This window comes from Panthera tigris, chromosome E1 (genome assembly GCF_018350195.1).
Source record: "Panthera tigris isolate Pti1 chromosome E1, P.tigris_Pti1_mat1.1, whole genome shotgun sequence".
NCBI lineage: Eukaryota > Metazoa > Chordata > Mammalia > Carnivora > Felidae > Panthera > Panthera tigris.
The window spans coordinates 37,397,587-37,416,855 of record NC_056673.1 but is presented as its reverse complement, the minus strand read 5'-3'; the positions used below and the strand labels follow the sequence as shown (position 1 = coordinate 37,416,855).

General features: G+C 56.5%; 1 protein-coding gene across 1 annotated transcript; it reads left to right on the top strand.

Moving 5' to 3' along the window:
- Positions 1 to 18,640, top strand: GPR179 (G protein-coupled receptor 179). Its single transcript, XM_042967264.1, has 11 exons — positions 1 to 799; positions 2,127 to 2,235; positions 4,512 to 4,599; positions 5,022 to 5,257; positions 6,105 to 6,173; positions 6,789 to 6,898; positions 7,196 to 7,431; positions 7,630 to 7,768; positions 8,449 to 8,554; positions 9,108 to 9,254; positions 11,076 to 18,640. The coding sequence occupies exons 1-11, from the start codon at positions 6 to 8 to the stop codon at positions 16,155 to 16,157; spliced, it is 7,116 nt and encodes a 2,371-aa protein (XP_042823198.1). The 5' UTR covers positions 1 to 5; the 3' UTR covers positions 16,158 to 18,640.
- The last annotated feature ends 629 nt before the right edge of the window (positions 18,641 to 19,269 follow it).

Below are 19,269 nucleotides of genomic sequence, written 5' to 3'. Positions count from 1 at the left end.
CGAAGATGGGCACCAGGGCAGTGGTCGTGCCCCACCCCGTATGGGGGCTGCTGGGCTGCTGTTTCTTCTGCAGCTGGGCTCTGGGGGACCCACGGCCCCTCCGCTCTCTGCCGCCACTGTCCTCCCAAGTCAAGCCGGGCTCTGTACCTATGTGGGTACCCCCAGAGGGGGCTGAGGCAGCCCTGGCTTTTCTCTACTCTGGAGATGCCCAACAGCTGTCAGGGGCTAATTGCACTGAGCGCTACGAAGCCCACGGTGCAGGAGCCAGACCAGGGCTCCCCCCAGTCCTGTGGAGGGCAGCGGGCACCCTTGCCCAGGCTGCCAATTTCCTCAACATGCTGCTACAAGCCAACGACATCCGCGAGTCCAGTGTGGAAGAGGATGTGGAGTGGTACCAGGCACTGGTCCGCAGCGTGGCCGAGGGGGACCCAAGGGCGTACCGGGCTTTCCTGATCTTTAACCCTCCACCAGGGGCCAGCCACCTGCAGCTGGCCCTGCAGGCCACCCGGATAGGGGAGGAGACCATCCTTCAGGACTTGTCTGGAAGCAGGGTACAGGAGGAGAGCCCAACCGGGGCCCCGGACACCTCTGCACTGCAGAAGCGGGTGCTGACCAATGACCTAGGGAGCCTCGGCAGCCCCAAGTGGCCACAGGGGGACGGCTATGTGGGAGACATGCAGCATGTGAAGCTATCTCCCCCCTTTCTGGAATGCCAGGCCGGCCGGCTCCGTCCTGGCTGGCTTATCACGCTTTCTGCCACCTTCTATGGACTCAAGCCAGACCTCAGCCCAGAGGTCAGGTAAGTACGTTTGTGCAGTGTTCGACGCGTTTGTGGGTATGTGGGGGTGGGGGGCTCGAGTCCAGCCAGCTGTGCGTGGGCCATTTGGCACACGCATACGTATCTGGGGGGCACAGATGTGCGTATTCGCATTCAGCTGTGTGTATTTGCAGTTGACTCTGGGATTCTGTAACTGTTAGCACACACAGGTGCGAGTATACATAGTGACATAGCGTGTATGAATCAATCCACTTACATGTGGGGATACGCATGTGTGCGTATGGACGTGTGGATGTAGCAGGGCATAGGTCTCGGCGTCCACGTCTGAGTAGTGGGGAGAAAGCAGGGGAAGGCTTGATGTGGATGACAGTGATGGCCCAGGCACGAGACGTCTCAGAAGAGCCAGGCGGGCACTCCAGGAGCCAAACCTGCTGCTCTCTAGCCGTCTAGAACTGTAAAAGGAGACTTCTCCAAGGGAGGAAAAGTTCTTTGGGGGGCGGGGGCGGGGGTGGTGGGGAAGCTTGGAACCATTGCCCTTTCTGTCTAGGCCAGGTCCCCAGGGTCACTCCCAATGGCTATACTCTTAGATCAAGTGGGTTCCAGTCCTGCCTGTCCTGACTGGTACTCTTCAAATAACCGACTTTCTCCTTCAGAATAAAGAGGTCACTGGGAGCCCTGGTGGGAAGGAGGCAGCAAATGAACACAGAACTGCAAGGCATGCGACAATCAACATTGTTTTCCCAGCTATGTGTCCCCATTCATTGCTCCTAGCAGGGTTCCCTCGTGCCAGCCAGCAGCCTGGCTCCTAGCCAGCGCTCTCCCCCGCTCAGCCCAGAGCAGGGGTGGGGAGCCCTTGGGCCAGGCAGCTCCATTCCACAGTTCCTTTGCTGTGATCAATTCAGATCTGGTTTGGGCAGAGTGTGGGGGGTGTGGTTAAGAGCTGAGTTCTGTGTGTGTGTGTGTGTGTGTGTGTGTGTGTGTGTGTGTGTCCATGCAGTGGAGAAGTGTGAAGATCCCCTTCAGACAGATCATCAGAGCCCCCGCTCCCACATGTCTTGACATGCCCCCTCCCTCCACCCATTGATAGAAACCAGGACATGCCAGGATGTTGAAAAGCCGAGGGATGTTGGGGGGACAACCCTCCAGGAAAGCAGATCGTTGCCCACAGAAACAGTGAGGATTAATAGCTCTAGAGACATGGAATGCAGCCCTGCCCTCTCTCCTGACACACTGCAGCCACTAGGCTAAAGGTTGCAAAGCTTGCATTCCTCCCTAGTCTGGGGCCCAAGGACACACGTCCACCTTGGCATCCTTCATGGTACCCCTAACTGCCAATTCACTGCCCTAGGGGGCAGGTGCAGATGATCGTCGATCTTCAGAGCGTGGACATCAATCAGTGTGCCAATGGGCCGGGCTGGTACTCTAACACACACCTGTGTGACCTCAACAGCACCCAGGTAAGGATAAGGAGGATGGTGACGTGGGGTGGGGCGCTAGGGTCCTGCCTCCCTTCCCCTTTCCCGTCACTGCCACCACCCAGCTCCCAGGAGTAGCTGACAAAAGTCTACCAGCCTCTCAGGGCCTCGGGGGAATCCCTAGTGATGAGATAAACAGAGATGGGATACCAGGCTTGTTAAAAGTGAGGGCACTTACTGTCAACTGTCTTTCAATAAAAAACAGAAACTAAAAAAAAAAAAAAAAAAAAAGAAAGAAAGAAAGAAAAAAGAGGAAGAAGAAAATTCAGAAAGGAGGATGCATTGATGGTCATTTCTGAGAAATTCCCAACTCCCCCGGCTTGATACGCAATAGCGCTTAAGGTTGAATGAATAATCAAAAATATGAACATTGAGGGCGCCTGGGTGGTTCAGTTGGTTGAGCATCCGACTTCAGCTCAGGTCACGATCTCACAGTGTGTGAGTTCGAGCCCCGGGTCTGGCTCTTTGCTGACAGCTCGGAGCCATCAAATATATGTATATATGAACATTTATATATATATAATGTTTATATATATGTGAACATTTATATATTGGTATTTATATAAATTTTATATAATTATATATATTTATAAATCTATATATAAATATACAATATATATAAATATATATTATATATATAAATATAGATTTATATATATATATTATATATATGTGAACATTGAAAAAGAAAGTGACCGGGCTCCTGGCTGGCTCAGTCGGTAGAGCATGCAGCTCTTGATCTCGGGGTCTTGAGTTCAAACCCCACAGTGGGCGTAGAGCGTACATTAAAAAAACAGTGAGGACACTTACAGCTTACTCCCCACCTCCCACTGGAGACAGCCACCCTCATTCCTTTGAAATCTCAGTGTGCCTCTCCCTTTTGGTACGGGGTGCTCCAGCATCCATCCCCAGGACTGCAACCTGAGCCCCTATTAGTCATCCCCTTTCCTTCTCCTGGACTACATTCTCCTTGTCGACAGAGCTCTGGGTTCCTTCTGACCCACAAAGGATGCTCTGTTGGTGTTTGTTGATCCAAGTGTAATGGTTGGTTGGAGTAGGGGAGAAATCTAACCAAAGAAGGAGCTTCAAGAGCTCTGGGACCAGTAAAGGTGATGGAACCAAAGCCAGATGCCGGCAGAATCAAAGCCATGGATGCAGGAGAATCTGGATGATGGAAAGCGATGGCTGGTAATCCTGAAAGCCAAGGGCTGGGAAACTGGGAGGCCAGTGAACTAATCCGCTCCACGGTTGCACTCGACTGCATGTTGTTCCTAGGCTGAAGCGGAGCCAAGGCGAGCCCTGCAGGCTGCTGGGAGGTGGGGCGGGTTTGGGCATCCGTTGCTCTTCAGGGCACATGTGTTTGAGACTGTAAGTCCAGGGATGGAGAAGGGCCGCCATTATTCGGTGCGTTATTAAACCCAGCCACAGCTCGTCTCCGTACGCATTTGTCTGACTCTGCAGACTGTGGCAAAAACAGAGCGTGTTCTAGGGCCCCGGGCAGGAAGGGAAGCTGGGCCCCAATTTCAGAAGCACCACCCTCCAACTTTTCTAGGTGAAAGGTGCCAGATATGGAATCTCCCAGGGTGAACCCCTTCCTTGATCCCACTGCTGTCTGTCCCTAACCACCCCCTGCAGCAGAGCTGACCTCATCCACGTGCTCCTCTTCCCTGCCTGGCTCTGAGGTCTGCTCGGTCCCCTGCTGGGCAAACATCAATGGGTGAAGGTGGAGTAAAGAGCTGGCCTTGGCATCCCACTGGCCTGGCATTAGCCTGGCATTAGGGCTGGGGAAAGCAGTCCTGTGCCAAAGCCAGATGGCACCTGGTAGGGGAAACTGCTCCTCTGTGGGGGCCTTTTCAACTCACCTGTGAGCCAAAGGGGGAGGCTGATGGGGACCCTTTGAAGCAGGATGTAGGCACATAGGTGCGATCGGACTCCGAGTTCTCTCCCAAATTCTACCTCGCCCAGCCCCTCGCTCCGACAGCTGGGCACTAGGAAATGAGACCTGTATGGCTCCTGTCATTGCGAGTCAGAATAAAAGGGTGATCTGTCCCCAAACTCTATGTTGAAAAGAGGTAACCGCGGGGCTAGAGTAGGGCTTCCAGGGAGGGAAGGCTTCCTAAGGACTAGGGAGGACTTCTGGTAGGGAGGGGCCCCTCGTATGGACCAGGGGCCGTGGATTGGAAGGTACACGTACCCTCCACCTCTTCCCAAAAGGGAAATCCCCATATAAATACCTATCATGTTTGTCATCCCCACAGTGTGTCCCCCTGGAGAGTCAGGGCTTTGTCCTTGGCCACTACCTGTGCCGCTGCCGACCCGGCTTCTACGGGGCAAGCCACTCCGGGGGTATGTTCATTGTGGTGAGGGTCATTGTGGTGAGGGTCAGCCTGGGTCGGGCGGACGGGGCACCTGAGGGAAAAAGGCAGGCTGGGAGGAGACTTGTGGGGCAAGGGCAGAAGGTCAAGAGAAGCAGGAGAGGCAGGCAGGGTCCAACTTGGGGGTGTCTGCGCCTTCTGAAAATGACCCCACAACATGCCAAGCTGATGCAAGTTGACCTTGCAACGAACCCTAGCCTGGCATCACCTCTTCCTAGTACCCTGTCCTCCCCTGGGAATATCCAACTTCCTCATTCCTCCCCTTCCCAGCCCTTGCCCCGGCGGTGACAGACCACCGGACGGAGAGGGAGAGGGCTACGGTGACCCGTGCGAGAGCAGGCTGGGATGCCCCGGGCCATGCCCCTCTCCTTGCACCCATCTTGTTCTTTATAGGGTTAGAAGAGAGTGCCGCCCAGCCTACTGGGCAATTCGGGTCCCCTCAGGGCAGCTCTGGGAGGCTGCTGCGGTGCCGGCCGTGTGCCGAGGGCTGCACCAGCTGCGTGGATGCCACGCCGTGCCTGGTGGAGGAAGCTCTGGCGCTGCGGGCCGCGGTCCTGGCCTGCCAGGCCAGCTGCATGCTGGCCGTCTTCCTGAGCATGCTGGCCTCCTACCGCTGCCGCCGAAGCAAGGCAAGCAAGGCCCCACGTCTCTGCCCTACCCGCGTCCTTCCCACCTCGAGTCCCCAGCATCAACTGGAGACCAGAGACTACCTAAGACTAGAGCTCAGAAGAAATGGGTTCTGGTCTGAATTCTTCAACTCACCCACTGTGTGACATTAGGCAAAGTGACCTCGCTGCCTTAGATTTGTTTCCTCACCTGGAAAATGGAGGCATTGGACTTGACTCAAAACACAGTGTAGGTACTAGGGAGAAGTGATCTGGACCCTCGTGGGGCTCCCAGTTGAAAGGAGGAAGCAGGCAAGTAAGGAAAAAGCGCAGCAAAACAGAGGCGAGGGGGGAAAGTGGGTATTGGTATAGCTGTGGCAGCTCAGAGAAAGGCCCCAGTTGTCCTGCCGAAGATGGTCCGGGAGAGACTTTCCGGAGAACAGGACGCTTGAGCCAGGCCTGAGGGTCAGCTAAATGGTTACCAGACAGAGAAGGGGTCACCTAGACAAAGAATTGGTCTGACCCAAAGTTTCGAGGGAACGTGTGAGATCCCTTCTAGCTCCAACAACTTGTGAGTTGAGCCCAGGTCTCCAGCGAGGCCCAGGCTGGGATTGGGAGAGGCATGGGGCTAGGGGACTCGACCTTTGTGCCACCTGGACCCTGCTTAGCGTGGCGGAGCTAAGAGCCTGTGGTGGGAGTGGGGCCGTGGCTGTGGGCGGAGAGGGCGGAGCTGATGTTCCAAGGCAAGGCCTTGGTTCAAGGCCAGTAAAAGTGACCCCTAAAAAAGGCCTGAGACTCTCCTCCCACCATCGTCCAGCCTCTGTCCTCCCACTGCCCTGCTTATATGCCTCTCTCTTTCCTGGGTTCACAGAGGATCCGAGCCTCTGGAGTTGTCCTGCTGGAGACCATCCTTTTTGGATCCCTGCTTCTCTACTTCCCTGTGAGTTTGTGGCCAGAGTCTGGCCCCGCCTCATCCCTGGCTGGCGCCCTCCACAACCCAGAATCCTTCCTCCTTTCTGCTCTCTTGGGGAGATTCAGAGACCTCCAAATCCGCATACTCATACCTACAAATGGCAGGCTGGCCTAGTGAGCTCTGGAGCCAAAGAGTCCAGGCTAAAAAGAGCCCTATGACTTACTGTGTGACATAGGACAATTTACCTAACCTCTCTGATACTTGAGCCGCTCCTCTGCAGAAGGGAGGTGATGATGCCTCTATTGCAAGGCTGTTAGGAAGGTCAGCAATGGGCTTAGCAGAGGCCTAGCACATTAGAGGAAGTACAGTGGTGGGGACACCTGGGTGCCCCAGTCTGTTGAGCGTCTGACTTCGGTTCAGGTCATTGGCTCACGGTTTGTGAGTTCAAGCCCTGCATCAGCTCACTGCTGTCAGCACAGAGCCCTCTTTGGATCTTCTGTCCCTCCCCACCCCATCTCTGCCCCTCCCCCGCTCACACTCTTTCTCAAAAATAAATAAAACATTTTTTTTTGAAGAGGAAGTGCAGCTAAGAGCAGCTATTTTTGTCCCCTCCCCCCCCCCCCCCCCCCCCCACCCGCCCAGGTGTTCATCCTGTACTTCAAGCCCAGTGTTTTCCGCTGCATCGTTCTCCGCTGGGTCCGGTTGCTGGGTTTTGCCACTGTCTACGGCACCATTATACTCAAGCTTTATAGGTAGGGTCTGGGGCAGACCTTGCTCTCATGCTGCTCACTCCGGGCTGCCCCAGCTCATCTGGAACAGAGTGGAGTTCTTCCCGGCCAGCTCCACTCCCCTGTGCGCGGCCCACCCCCCAGGCCTGCCCCTGTCACCGTAGCCCTCCCCAGCATGCAACATTCTGTGGGGTGGGGAGGCAGCACACCATGGAAGGGACAGGAGGATGGGTATTACGGAGGGGAAGGAAGCCACGGACAGAGGCCAGAGACCTGGCCCCCCTCTCCTTGGTCCTCCCCCTATGCCCCACACCCCTGTAGGGTGCTCCAGCTGTTTCTGTCCCGAACGGCCCAGCGGGGCCCCCACCTGAGCAACGGGCGGCTGCTGCAGCGTCTGGGGCTGCTCCTGCTGCTAGTGCTGGGCTTCCTGGCCGTGTGGACGGTGGGGGCCCTGGAACGAGGCATCCACACGCCCCTGGTGACCCGAGGCCACACTCTCGCAGGCCGCCACTTCTACCTGTGCCGCCACGACCGCTGGGACTACATCATGGTAGTGGGTGAGCTGCTCCCGCCGAGCCCGCCTCACTCTGGCCCTCAGCCCTGCACCTCCGGGGTGGGGAGGGGGGGGGCGGTGCTCCTGACCTAGTCCCCCTGCCTTGTCCCCAGACCCCTGGCCCGGGCTCCCCCCAGCACACCCGACAGAGAAAGGGGCTGCTGAGGCGGTGCCTGACTCGGTGGCCCCTGCTCTCCCACAGCCGAGATGCTGCTCCTGTGCTGGGGCAGCTTCCTCTGCTACGCCACCCGAGCTGTCCCCTCGGCCTTCCATGAGCCGCGCTACATGGGCATCGCCCTGCACAATGAGCTGCTGTTCTCTGCGGCCTTCCATGCAGCCAGGTGAGCACGGGCCCTCCTACCCGCCACCCCTCCCACCCTCGCACCACTCCTTGCCTCTCCCAGGCCAGGGAACCCCATCCCACAGCCATCCTCGCAGCACAGCTATGCCTTGGCAAGGCGAGGAAGGCCTCCCATCTGTAGCTCTCTCCCTACCCCGCAGACACCCTTCCTGCACCCCGTGTCTCACCCGACACCCAAAAAAGAGGAAGCATGCGCACTCCTAACTCCTCTCCTATTCCCAAGCCCCGTCTCCGGCACCTCCACCATGCTCCTTCCCACACGTGCTCAATTCTCCCTGCCTTTCCCCACCACCCTCCCACGTCAGCCGATCCAGCAACAGGCCTGCTATGAGGGTCCGCGAGGACTTGGCCCTGTGGTACAGGCAGAATCGACCCACGGGACAGCCCATCACAGAGGTGTGGAGGGCAAGTCTGTGCTCTAGGCAACCAGAGAAGAGTCTGGGAGGGCTTCTCGGAGGTGGGGGTTAACGTGAGCTTGAAGTGGGACCTACATCCGAAGAGAGGGCAGGAAGAAGGAAAATTGCCCTTTCCAACCCACCCAGAACCCCCACGGAGATCAGGGCTCAGGCTGGGAGGTGAGCCAGTGAGACAGGTGAGAGGGAACAGGCCACTCCCTCCCACCCACCGGTAACGTTCATTCCCCTCCCCTCCCACCCTCAGATTTGTGCTGGTTCCCTCCCTGCACCCGGACTGGACTCTGCTCCTCTTCTTCTTCCACACCCACAGCACGGTCACCACCACGCTGGCTCTGATCTTCATTCCTAAGGTGAGGTCTTGCCCCTCCTGGCTGTGAGCCAGACCCCAGCCCCTTTGTAAGGGGCGCGCCGTGGATCTGTTGCTGCCTCAGCGCCCTCTCCAGGTCAGAGTGAGGATGACACCCGGGGGTGAGAGGGCGGAGCCACAGGGCGCGCTGAGTGGAAGCCCACTTGGGGTGGGGGTCGGGGGGGAAGCTATTGTATCTCTCCGCCTCGAATCTCAGGGCAAAGGAAATAAGAGCTAGGACTGTAGGGGTCCTTGTAACACAACTGGCAGTTTCGTTTGGTGGACTCTGAAAAATCATCTTAGAAGCAGCTACAGAGGGATGGGTTGGGGAGCTGAAGGACATGGCTAGGAATTGTGGGGGCAGGGGCTCAGGACCTCCCCTCCCCGGTCTCTGAGCTAGAGAAACTCAGGGAGAATGAGGGGGAGCAAAAGTCTCCATGCCCTCAGAATTGCAAATTAGAGAGGCTGTGAAGATTGGATTTCATGAGGCAGGTGGGAATAGGCGTGAACAGGAAGCGAAGTTGACTCTTTTTCCCTGTCACACCCACCCTGGCCAGTTCCAGAAGCCGGGGGCTCCTCCCCGAGAGGAGATTGTGGATGAGGTGTATGAGGACGAGCTGGACCTCCAGCGGTCAGCTTCCTACCTGGACAGCAGCATCGCCTCGGCCTGGAGCGAGCGCAGCCTGGACCCCGGAGACATTCGGGTATGCGCCGCCCTCCTTGCCTCCTTTGGATGCTAGCTTTTCGGGACTGGGCCAGGATCGCTGCTGCCCTGCCATCTGGGCTGGGTACCACTGCAGGTCCCCTCTTGTCCCCAACTTTCCCTCCCTCTAAGACCTGCCTCCCTCCCTTCTCCACCATTGCCCTAAGCTGCTTTCCCCTGACTCTATTCAGATGAGGTCACAAACCACCCAAGTGGAAAGACCCCCAAAGTCCCTGTGGCCCAGGCCGCAGACCCATGAGTGGAGCTCCACCCCCACTCAGCAGAGGCATGATGAGGGGCAGATTAAGAAGCCTCTCAGTCCCCATTACACTCGAGCTGCGGGTGACCCCAGGGCCAGCTATGGGGCTGGGTAGTTCAGGCAGTTAGCGGCTACCAGAGATTTCCACAACAGGATACCCATTCCCTGGACCTGGCGGTCTTAGAGGGAGTTCTTCCTGAGTCTTACCTCGGGAGAGCATCTTTACTCTTCTTTTTCTGCTTAGGAGGGTCATAGTCACGGAACCCCAATGAGAGGCTCAGTGGGTAGGAAATAAGGAAACTTGGTGGTCTAAGCCCGTTGTCTGATAAAACCTAAGGTGTGGTTAACAATCTCGGGAAGCCATCTGTCCATTCCTTCTATCTCCACGGGGCTTCCTGACTTGTTTGCATCTCCCAATTCCCTCTTTGTCCCAAGTGTCTCTGCCTGGCTTTCCCCCATGTCCTCCTCACCCTCTGGGCTCTGCTCCCCTGGGAAGAGGCTGACCTGAGGCCCCAGTCGAGCAGGGAGGCCAGAGAGTATGGGGGTGCGCTGCCACAGCAGTGCTGCCTTGGGCCCCCCGCTTTGTGGAACAGCACCCAGTCTCTCTCCCGATGCTGGCTCTGGGGAGAAACCCAAAAGTGTAAGACTCTCAAAGTCCCATTCCCTCACTTGCACCTGAATATGACACTTTTCACACCATTGAGGAGCTCATGTGATCCTCTTAAGGAACCTAACAGTAGGTGGCCGGTTCTTTTCTTGTGTGTGTTTAATTAAAAAATATGTTTCCATGTTTGTTTATTTTTGAGAGACAGAGCACGAACAGGGGAGGGGCAGAGAGAGAGGGAGACACAGAATCTGAAGCAGGCTCCAGGCTCTGAGCTGTCAGCACAGAGCCCAATGCGGGGCTTGAACTCTTGAACCGCGAGATCATGACCTGAGCTGAAGTTGGACGTCGGCTGCTTGACGGATTGAACCCATCCATAGAAGCAGAGAGAGGGGAGCCTGGGTGGCTCAGTCGGTTAAGTGTCCGACTTTGGCTCAGGTCATGATCTCACGGTTCCTGAGTTCGAGCCCCGTGTCAGGCTCTATGCTGACAGCTCAGAGCCTGGAGCTTGCTTCTGATTCTGTCTTCTTCTCTCTGCCGCTTCCCCCAACCCCCACTCACGTTCTGTCTCTCCAAAATGAATGAAAAAAAAAAAAAAAAAAAAGGCAGAGAGACAGAGAGCTCTAGAAATAGCCTCCAGGCACATGATGGGTCACCGGCCTCAAACCCAGGTTTCCCACCCCCCAAGCCGGTGGCTTCCCATCAGATGACAGCGCCCCCAGAGAAAGGGGTGCACCCTGCATCCTTGGGTCTGAGAGGACCTGGCTGGGAGAGAACAGGCGAATTCTGAGAGTGTGCAAAGCAGGGAGGGAACACAGCTTGGTGGGAAAGAGATGTGCAGAGACAGTGGTCCAAATAACGGCCGAGGGGGAGGCAGGACAGCCCCCAGGGGGATGGAGAGAGCTTAGCCGTGCATCTGACCAGGGGCTCTGCTCTCCCCCCTCCTCCCCTTCCCGCAGGACGAGCTGAAGAAGCTCTACGCCCAGCTAGAGGTCCACAAGACCAAGGAGATGGCCGCCAACAACCCGCACCTGCCCAAGAAGCGGGGCAGCTGGCGCCAGGGCCTGGGCCGCTCCTTCATGAGGTGCCTGGCCGAGTTCCCGGAGGCCCTGGCCCGCCAGCACTCCCGGGACTCGGGCTCCCCCAGCCTCGGCAGCCTGCCCGGCTCCTCGCGCCGCCGGCTGCTCAGCTCCAGCCTCCAGGACGCCGAGGGGCCCCCGGCCCTGCGCAAGTCCCGCAGCGCCTACGACCACGACCGCCACAGCCGCCGCCGCGAGCAGGACCCGCCGCTCCTCGACTCGCTGCTGAGGAGGAAGCTGGCCATGAAGGCCTCGCGGGAAAGCAGGGAGAGCCGGGAGGCGGCGGAGGGGCCCCCGGGCCTGGGCTTCAGGTCGGCCAGCGCCCACAACCTGACGGTGGGCGACAGGCTGCCCCGGGCCCGGCCCGCGTCGCTGCAGAAGTCGCTCAGCGTGGTGGCGGGCTCCAGGGAACAGGCCCTGCTCGTAGCCAGCCAGGCCTACCTGGAGGAGACCTATCGGCTGGCGAAGGAGCGAGAGGAGAGGAAGAAGGCCGAGGCAGCCTCGGCCAGCCCAGTGAGGAGGCCATCGGCCAGGAGGCCGGAGCGAGCTCGAGGGGCGCCCCTGTCAGCCCCACCTTCCCCTGCCAAGAGCCGCAGTGTGCACGGCTCCCATGCCGCCGCCGCCGGGAGGCTTCAGGAGGAGGCCACGAAAAGGCTGCCTCACCCGCCCGTCCGGCACCAGGTCTCCACACCCATCATGGCCCTGTCCGGGGCCTGCCTGGGAGAGCCGAGGATGCTCTCCCCCACCTCCACCTTGGCTCCCGCTCTGATGCCGGCTCCAGCCCCAGCCCCGACCCCGCTGCCCGCCCTGGCACCAGTCCCAGTACCCCCCCAGAGCCCCAGCTTGCTCACCTTCATCTGCCCCTGGGAGAATGCAGAACTGCCGGTCAAGAAAGGAAATGTAGCTCCAGAGGGCCCCGCGGGGCCAGAGCGAGGCAACCACTCCCCTGCCCCGGCTCGGGCCAAGCTCTGGAGGGCCCTCTCGGTTGCAGTTGAGAGAAGAGGGACGGGGGAGAGTGGGATGGCCACAGAGGATGGACGTCTCCAAGGGGAAGCCGGTGAGGGGGACGAAGACAAGTCCAAGGTCTTCTCTAAATCCCACAGCCTCAAGACCCCTGTTCAGCAGGGTTCCATGCACAGTCTCGGCCTGGCTATCAAAGCTCTGACCCGTTCTCGGAGCACTCACAGAGAGAAGGAGAGCGGGGAAGGGAGTCCTGAGCCGGAGGAGAAGGGCAGAGCCTCGGGAGAGGGCGTGGGGGCCTGCCCCCGATCTCCCAGGCTAGGCCGGCCCAAGGCCGTGAGTAAGCAGGCCGCCCTCGCACCCTGTGACGATGAGGAGACTCTCCAGAACCAACAGAACGCTCACACCAGCAGAATGCTCCAAGTCTACCACCAGGAGGGCAGCAGGGAACAAGAAGAGAGAGGCAGGAGGGCATCCCAAGGTCCCGGGGAGGCAAAAGTAGAGAGAGACGGTAAAGCGGGGTCTGCTGCCCTGAGGCAAGCCAGGCAGGGCACAGTCGGGGACAAAACTGCCGAGCGAGCAAAAGAAGCCCCCGTGGGCTGGCAGGAACCGCCCAGAGCTGGCCTCCAGCCCATGGGCAGTGCTGACCGCAGGACGCCAGAGGTATGCCCCAGGGAAGTCGCCCAGTCAGAAGCAAGCCAGCCTGACAGTAGCAACAAGGCCCAGACCTGCCCCTGGGAGGTGAGTGAAGGGGCCCCCGAGAAGGGGACACAACAACAAGCTCTAGATGACTCCCAAGAGAGAAGGAAGGCGTCGGAAAAGTCAGGGCCCCAAAACGTGGCTGTCGTTGCTCGGAAAAAGCCAGAGAGGCTGGTCAGGGGGCAGGAGGTGGTATGTCCCTGGGAGGGTGCCGATCCTGGGAGTCTGTGCTCTTGGTCGGCCTCTCAGGACTCTGACAGAAACGACGGCAGGTCTGAGGCAGCGGGCCGGCTAGAAGCTAGAGAGGTGGAGAAGCCTCAGCAGGGAGCCACAGGCCCAGGAGCTTGTATACCGGACACTACCAAGGCAGAGCTCTGTCCCTGGGAGGCATGTGAAGGAGAGAATGGAAAACCATTCCAGGAGGGAGTGAAGCTTCCCCAGGAAAAGCAGGAAACCCCCAAGAAAGCAACCTTCTGGAAAGAACAGAAACTGAGTGGAGACTTGGAGTCTTTTTGTCGGTGGGAGAGGACAGATTTCCGGGGTCCCTCAGCAGTCTCTACTCCGGCCCCGGGAACCCCTGTGTGCTCCGGGAGTTTGGGCACTAGCATCTCGGAGGTGTGTCCATGGGAGGCAGGAGATGCTCCCGTCGGGAAAGCAGAGGTCTGTCCCTGGGAGCTGGGTGATGAGGTAGTGGGGAAGGAACTGCTGGGTCAGGGGACAGGTGGAGAATTTCTCCAGGGAAAGGGGAAAGCCTCTAGAAAAGGGCTCTTTGGAGAGATGGGGGAACAAACTGGAAAAGCAATGCAGAAAAGTAGTCAACAGCAGGAGTCAGTGTGTCCCCAGGACGGCACAGCCCCTGGGCACCCCAGCCCGTGTCTAGATAATTTCTCAGCCAAAGGTGGTGGCCAACTCCTCAGCAATGGAGGAAGCAGGGCAACACAGGTATGTCCATGGGAAGATCCCAGGCCAGAGCTGAGGGAAGTAACACCTGCCAGGGCAGAACTCTGTCCCTGGGAGGTAAATGAACGAATAAGAGAGGACTGGACATCAGGACAGGCGGCAAAAGCAGGAGAACCTCCAAAGGACGAGGAGAAAATGCCTGGAACATCAGGAATCAAAGACGGCGCAGCTGGGGAAAAGCCTGAGGGACAGCTCCAAAATACAGAAGCAGTCTGTCCTTGGGAGAACGTGGACCCTGGCAGCTTCTCCCCACAACCAGGTCCTCAAGACACAGGTAGAGCCGAAGCCAGTTTCCACATGTCAGGCAGTGTGGGAGGCAAAACTGCAGAGATCTGTCCCTGGGACATGGAAGAAACCATGTGTGCCGAGAAGGCTGAGGTCTGTCCCTGGGAGGTGAGTGCTGGAGCAAGGCAGGAAAGAGCTTTGGGAGTTGAGGCCGTTAGGAAATTTCCAAATGACACAGGAAAGGCTTCTGCAGGTCCTGGACCCAGCGAGATAGCTGTTACCTCTCCAAAGAAGCCGGAGGGGCCAGCCTGGGAGCGGGAGGTGGCCTGTCCCTGGGAAAGCTTGGATCCAGGGGGCTCCTGTCAGCATTCGGACACTCTGGGCACTGACAGACCAAAAGGTGGACTCCAGGAAACGGACCATGTGGGGTGCAGGGCAGCTGAGGTGTGTCCCTGGGAAGTGGAGGAAGCACCTACCAGTGAGAAAGCCAAGATCTGTCCCTGGGAGGTGAACGAAGGAGCTACTGGGACAAGATTGGAACAAGAAAGGGGGAGTGACTCAGCAGGACAGGAGAAAGTTCTAGAAAAGGGGAGACTCACCTCCCTGGGAGAAGACAGATCAAAATGGGAGACAAAACAGAGTCAAGAAGAGGAAGCTAGTTGTCCTTGGGAGAAGGACTTGAGGGCTCCCTCTGCTCAGGGCCCCGAGGTCTCAGACTCATCCCTCAGCACGAGTGGCAACGTGAAAGAGGGACATTCCTTGCAAGCGAGGGATGAGGCAGTGGAGGAAGGGGACCTGACGCAAGATGCAAAGATGGGCTCCTTCCCAGAACACAGAACCCCAGTAGAAGCCCCGTCTTCAAAAGCAGGAGAATTCACTACTGAAGACAGGGGGAAAGCAAGCAAAGAGCTACAATCTGTCTGTCCACGGGAGAGCATGACCCCGGCAGGTGCTTCCTCCCACCCGGACGGTCGATGCCGTGACCCACCTAAGGCCGGCTCTCAGGACCTGGCTGGCGTTGGGGGCAGGCTTGCTGAGGTGTGCCCATGGGATGATCCTAACCCTGATGGCAGCGCCAAAGCTGATATCTGCCCCTGGGAGGTGACTGAAAGGGTCCCTGACGAAGGGATGGCAAGACAGGATGGGAAAGGGACACCTCAAGAGAAGGGGAAGGTCCCAGGAAGACCAGAGCCCCAAATTGTGGCAGTTCAGGAAAAGCCAGAGAGGGCAGATGGGAAACAGGAGGCGGTGGGTCCCTGGGAGAGTCAGGATTGTGGGGGTCCGTCTCCGCAACCAGCCCCACAAGCTTCTGCCAGAAGCGAAGGCAGTTCGGAGGCAGCAGGCAGTGTGGGGGCCAAGGTGGCAGAAGCGTGTCCGTGGGAAGCAAGAGAGTCTCCATCTGCTAAAGAAGCAGACATCTGCCCTTGGGAGGCGAAGACAGAAGCTGCTGAGGAAGGGGGACTGGAACAAGAGGTGGACGGAAAATCCCAAGGGCAAGGAGAGATGATCCCTCAAAAGGCGGCATCTCCGGGGACTGAAGAACACTTTTCAAAAGCAGCAGCAAAAGTCAGCAAAGAGCAGGCGACAGTCTGCTCAGGTTCCGGGGAGCTCCTCCCCCAGCCAGATGCTCCGGACACTGACCAACCCCAAGTCGGTCCCCATGGAGTAAGCAGTATGGGGAGCAGGGTGGCAGAGCTGTGTCGATGGGAAATCACGGATCCAGAAGGAAATAAAATAAAGGGCACCATGGCAGACATCTGTGATTGGGAGGGAACCGGAGCCCCACCTGAGGAATCTGGCCTTCTGGCTTTAACAGCAACTCAGACAGAAATATTTTTCCCCCCAGCCCCTGAGAACCCACCATGCCTTTTAGTCCACAGACCTCCGGGTAGCTTCCTTCCAGAGAGCAAAAGCCCCCGCCCTGAGGGGAGCAAGGCAGCCACTACTTTTACTCTAGAAGGGGTCCGAGAACTCCAAGGAGCTTCAGGACACGAGCCAAGTCTCCAAGAAGCTGAGGCTCACGAGTCTTCCTCCTTCGCTGAAGACAAAGAAGTGGCTTCTATAGCTCCATATGAAGAACTCTCCCCTCCAACTGTCTATCCTTGGGACTGCGAGTAACAGATCCATCGGGTGAGGCCAGACATCTGGTGGCTGGTTTTCAAGAGCCAAAGTCCTTTCCAAGTCCTCCATGTTCCCCAAGAGCCAAGTCAAAGACACTTGGCCACTTGCCCTCTCCACGAAGGCCAGAAGTCAATCATTCGGACGACAAATTGTACAAGAAGGGTGCAGCTCAGACCCCAACAGAAAGTCTTGTCCTCTCGTTACTTCCCACTCTTCTTCCTGCTCCAGGGAACCAAGGCGAGACCCTCTGCTTCTGACAAATCCCCCCATCCAGCTAGAGGACTCGACACAGCTGTGTCTGGACACTCATAAGGCCAGTGTTTGGGATGAAAGGAAGTCAGCAGTGCCCAGCCCACATTTTCTCATAAAAAGACCCCTTTTTTGAGAAGAAACTATAAACCATGCAAGGCACTGGCAGCGTTAGGGTCTGAGGAATGCTATAAAAGGTCACCACAGGAAGCTTAAGAAGCCACTTAACTCAAGTTCAAAGATAAATCAGGGGGAAAACCTTAAGTTTATTTATTTTGAGAGAGAGAGAGACAGAGAGAGAGACAGAGCAGGGGAGGGAGTGAGAGAGAGAGGGAGAGAGAATCCCAAGCAGGTTCCACACCATCAGCGCAGAGCAGGGGGGAAACTTAATGGCTCAAAAAAAGTACCCAAAATGCCTTAAAGACCTTGTCATTTTGACTTTGGAGCTCCAGTTTCTGCTGTGTTGATCCTCATACCTGCTCTGGTTGGCTGCTCAGGTAGAGCCAATCAAGCACTCTTACTTCCTTATCAACATCTGGCATCCAAAGCAACACCAGAGACAGCAGAGAAGGCAAGGCAGGGGCTCCACATCCTCCCCACACTGGCCAAGGGAAAGTTCTCCCTTCCAGACACCCCCTCCAGTTTAAGGAGTGTGCCTCTTGCTAGCTTTTTCAAATCGTTCCTCCCCACTTCTGCCCCATCTTTGGCTAGTCTCAAGCTCATCTCACTGGCTCATTCTCCTCCCAGCCTTTCAGGGCTGTCACCAATGGGACCCCTCTCTGCTTGTCCATGCAGCTGGAGGCAGGGGAATTTCTGGCTCTGATGTGAGAAAGCACTCCAAACCGCTTGCTCAGTAACAAGAGGCCCACAACAGTTACCTTCCTGAGAAGCGAGAAAGAAGGTCCTGTTTGCAGTCAGCACAAGAATTACCCTCAGAAAGAGTAGCACTACAGGGCAGGTTGTCCTGAGGGCCGGTGAAAAGGCATCATGTAAACACAGTTTTCTTCTTAGTGAGCTCGGCTCTATCCTCTCAAGTCAGTTCAGGCTACCCCGGCTTAAGTAATCCTAGTGCCGGAATAGGAGGATGTTAACCAGAGGGAAACAAGGAAGGAGAAAAGCACTGGTCAAAAAAGCCCTAGAATTGGCAGGGGTGAGGTGGGGGGAGGAAACAGGCTGAGCCGGGCAGGGGCACTGAAGATGGCAGTAAGCCCACCCTCTAACTGCACAGATACTGATGCCATTCACGGGGAAGAAAAAGACAAAACGAGAGGACCAAATACCCAATGGGGAGGAAAAAAATGAGTCTGCATACAAATACCGTAGGCAGATTCAGGACTTTACAGAAGTAGCAAAATGCTCCATTTCCAAAAAGAAGGAAAGGAAAAACTTTGTCATTCAGGGACCAGATGCCCCTGTTCCCATATCTAGCCTCTCCCACTTACCTGGTCCCTTGGCCTGGGATTTCAGGGGAGTAAAATGTAGTGTTGCTCTGGGCTCCTGCTAGTTAACCTCACCGCTCCTAAGTCGGTGAGAATTTTGCTAACCGCACAACAGAACAATTCCATTGTGTCTGGTCTAGCTAGGAACAGAAAAGTGATTCCTTTCACTGCTGTGAAATAAACCATGGGGAAAAAAAAAATAAAGAATGCTTTCTCTTGACCAATAAGCAGTGGGTTCTAGCTTATTCATTATGGTGATTTTCTTTTTTCCAACGTTTTTAGAGAGGGACGGATCGGTCAAACAAGAGCAAGCCGGAGGTAACTACACTGCGGCCTTCAGGACTTTGAGGTGGTCTGGCTAATTCTCGGCCTGTATCCAGCTCCATGGCTGGCACTGCAGATGGTCTCTGCCTGGCCCTTCAAGCAAATCCTTCACATCTGGGCCATTTGCTCAGCTGGATTTGATCCCAAGGGGAAATGAAAATTGCACTTATCCTCTGGCTCCCTGGTGGCAGCTACCGCTTAGCTGCTATTTAGGATTATCTAGAGACCCCTGAGACAGATCTAGGGGAGTGGGATGAAACAGCTTATTTGAAGCACTGTTTTTATATATTCAGAGAAATCAATCGGTCATGTGCCCATTAAGCGTGTTTCTTCACATCTCTGCTTCCCTGCCCTCCCTGGATTACTTCCCCTTCCTCCATACTCCCCAGCTGTGGATCCTGCTGAAAGCACTTGCCTTCTCATTTTGCCTTAATCCAGGGCTCAGGCAAATAGGATGTGGCCAAACCTCACTTCAGACATGCTGCAGACTGATGTACATTTTAAGCCAAAAGGGCTGAGACTAAACGGTATATGATAAAGAGTGGCTGCTCTGGATTAAGCCACCGGTGCTGCCTCTCCCCGGGGCATACACATCTTGTTCCCACAGTCTGCATTCAACAGCTGTTGTAAAAAGATCAGCTTTCCCCAGTGAGGACTGGTCTGTTGTCTGCCTTGCTGAGACGGTAGTTGTAGACAGACTGAGGAGTTAGGTTACATCAGTTACTAGATGTAGAGGAGTTACATCAGTTACTAGAAACTGATTCTGGTTTCTTTGGATTCTGCTCTCAGGATAAGATCAGAACAGATTAATCCTGACCCTAAGGGACAGACTTGTTAAAAAAAGATTCTAGGCTTGAAAAATACAAAGTATGAGAATTAAGGTCCTATTTTTTAAGGGGGGGCCCCCACTGGGCTGATAAATAGTAAAAGCCAAGCTTGTTGCTGGTACAGTGGTTTCCCTGGTCGTACCTCAGATGACCCAGACACACAAGCAGGTGAAGCCCCACAACCTCCTCCGGACAGCCCAGCTAGAGCCCAGGAACAAGCAGGAGCTGGACTGCTTCACTCTCAACAGGTTCATATTCTAGTACGTTCGC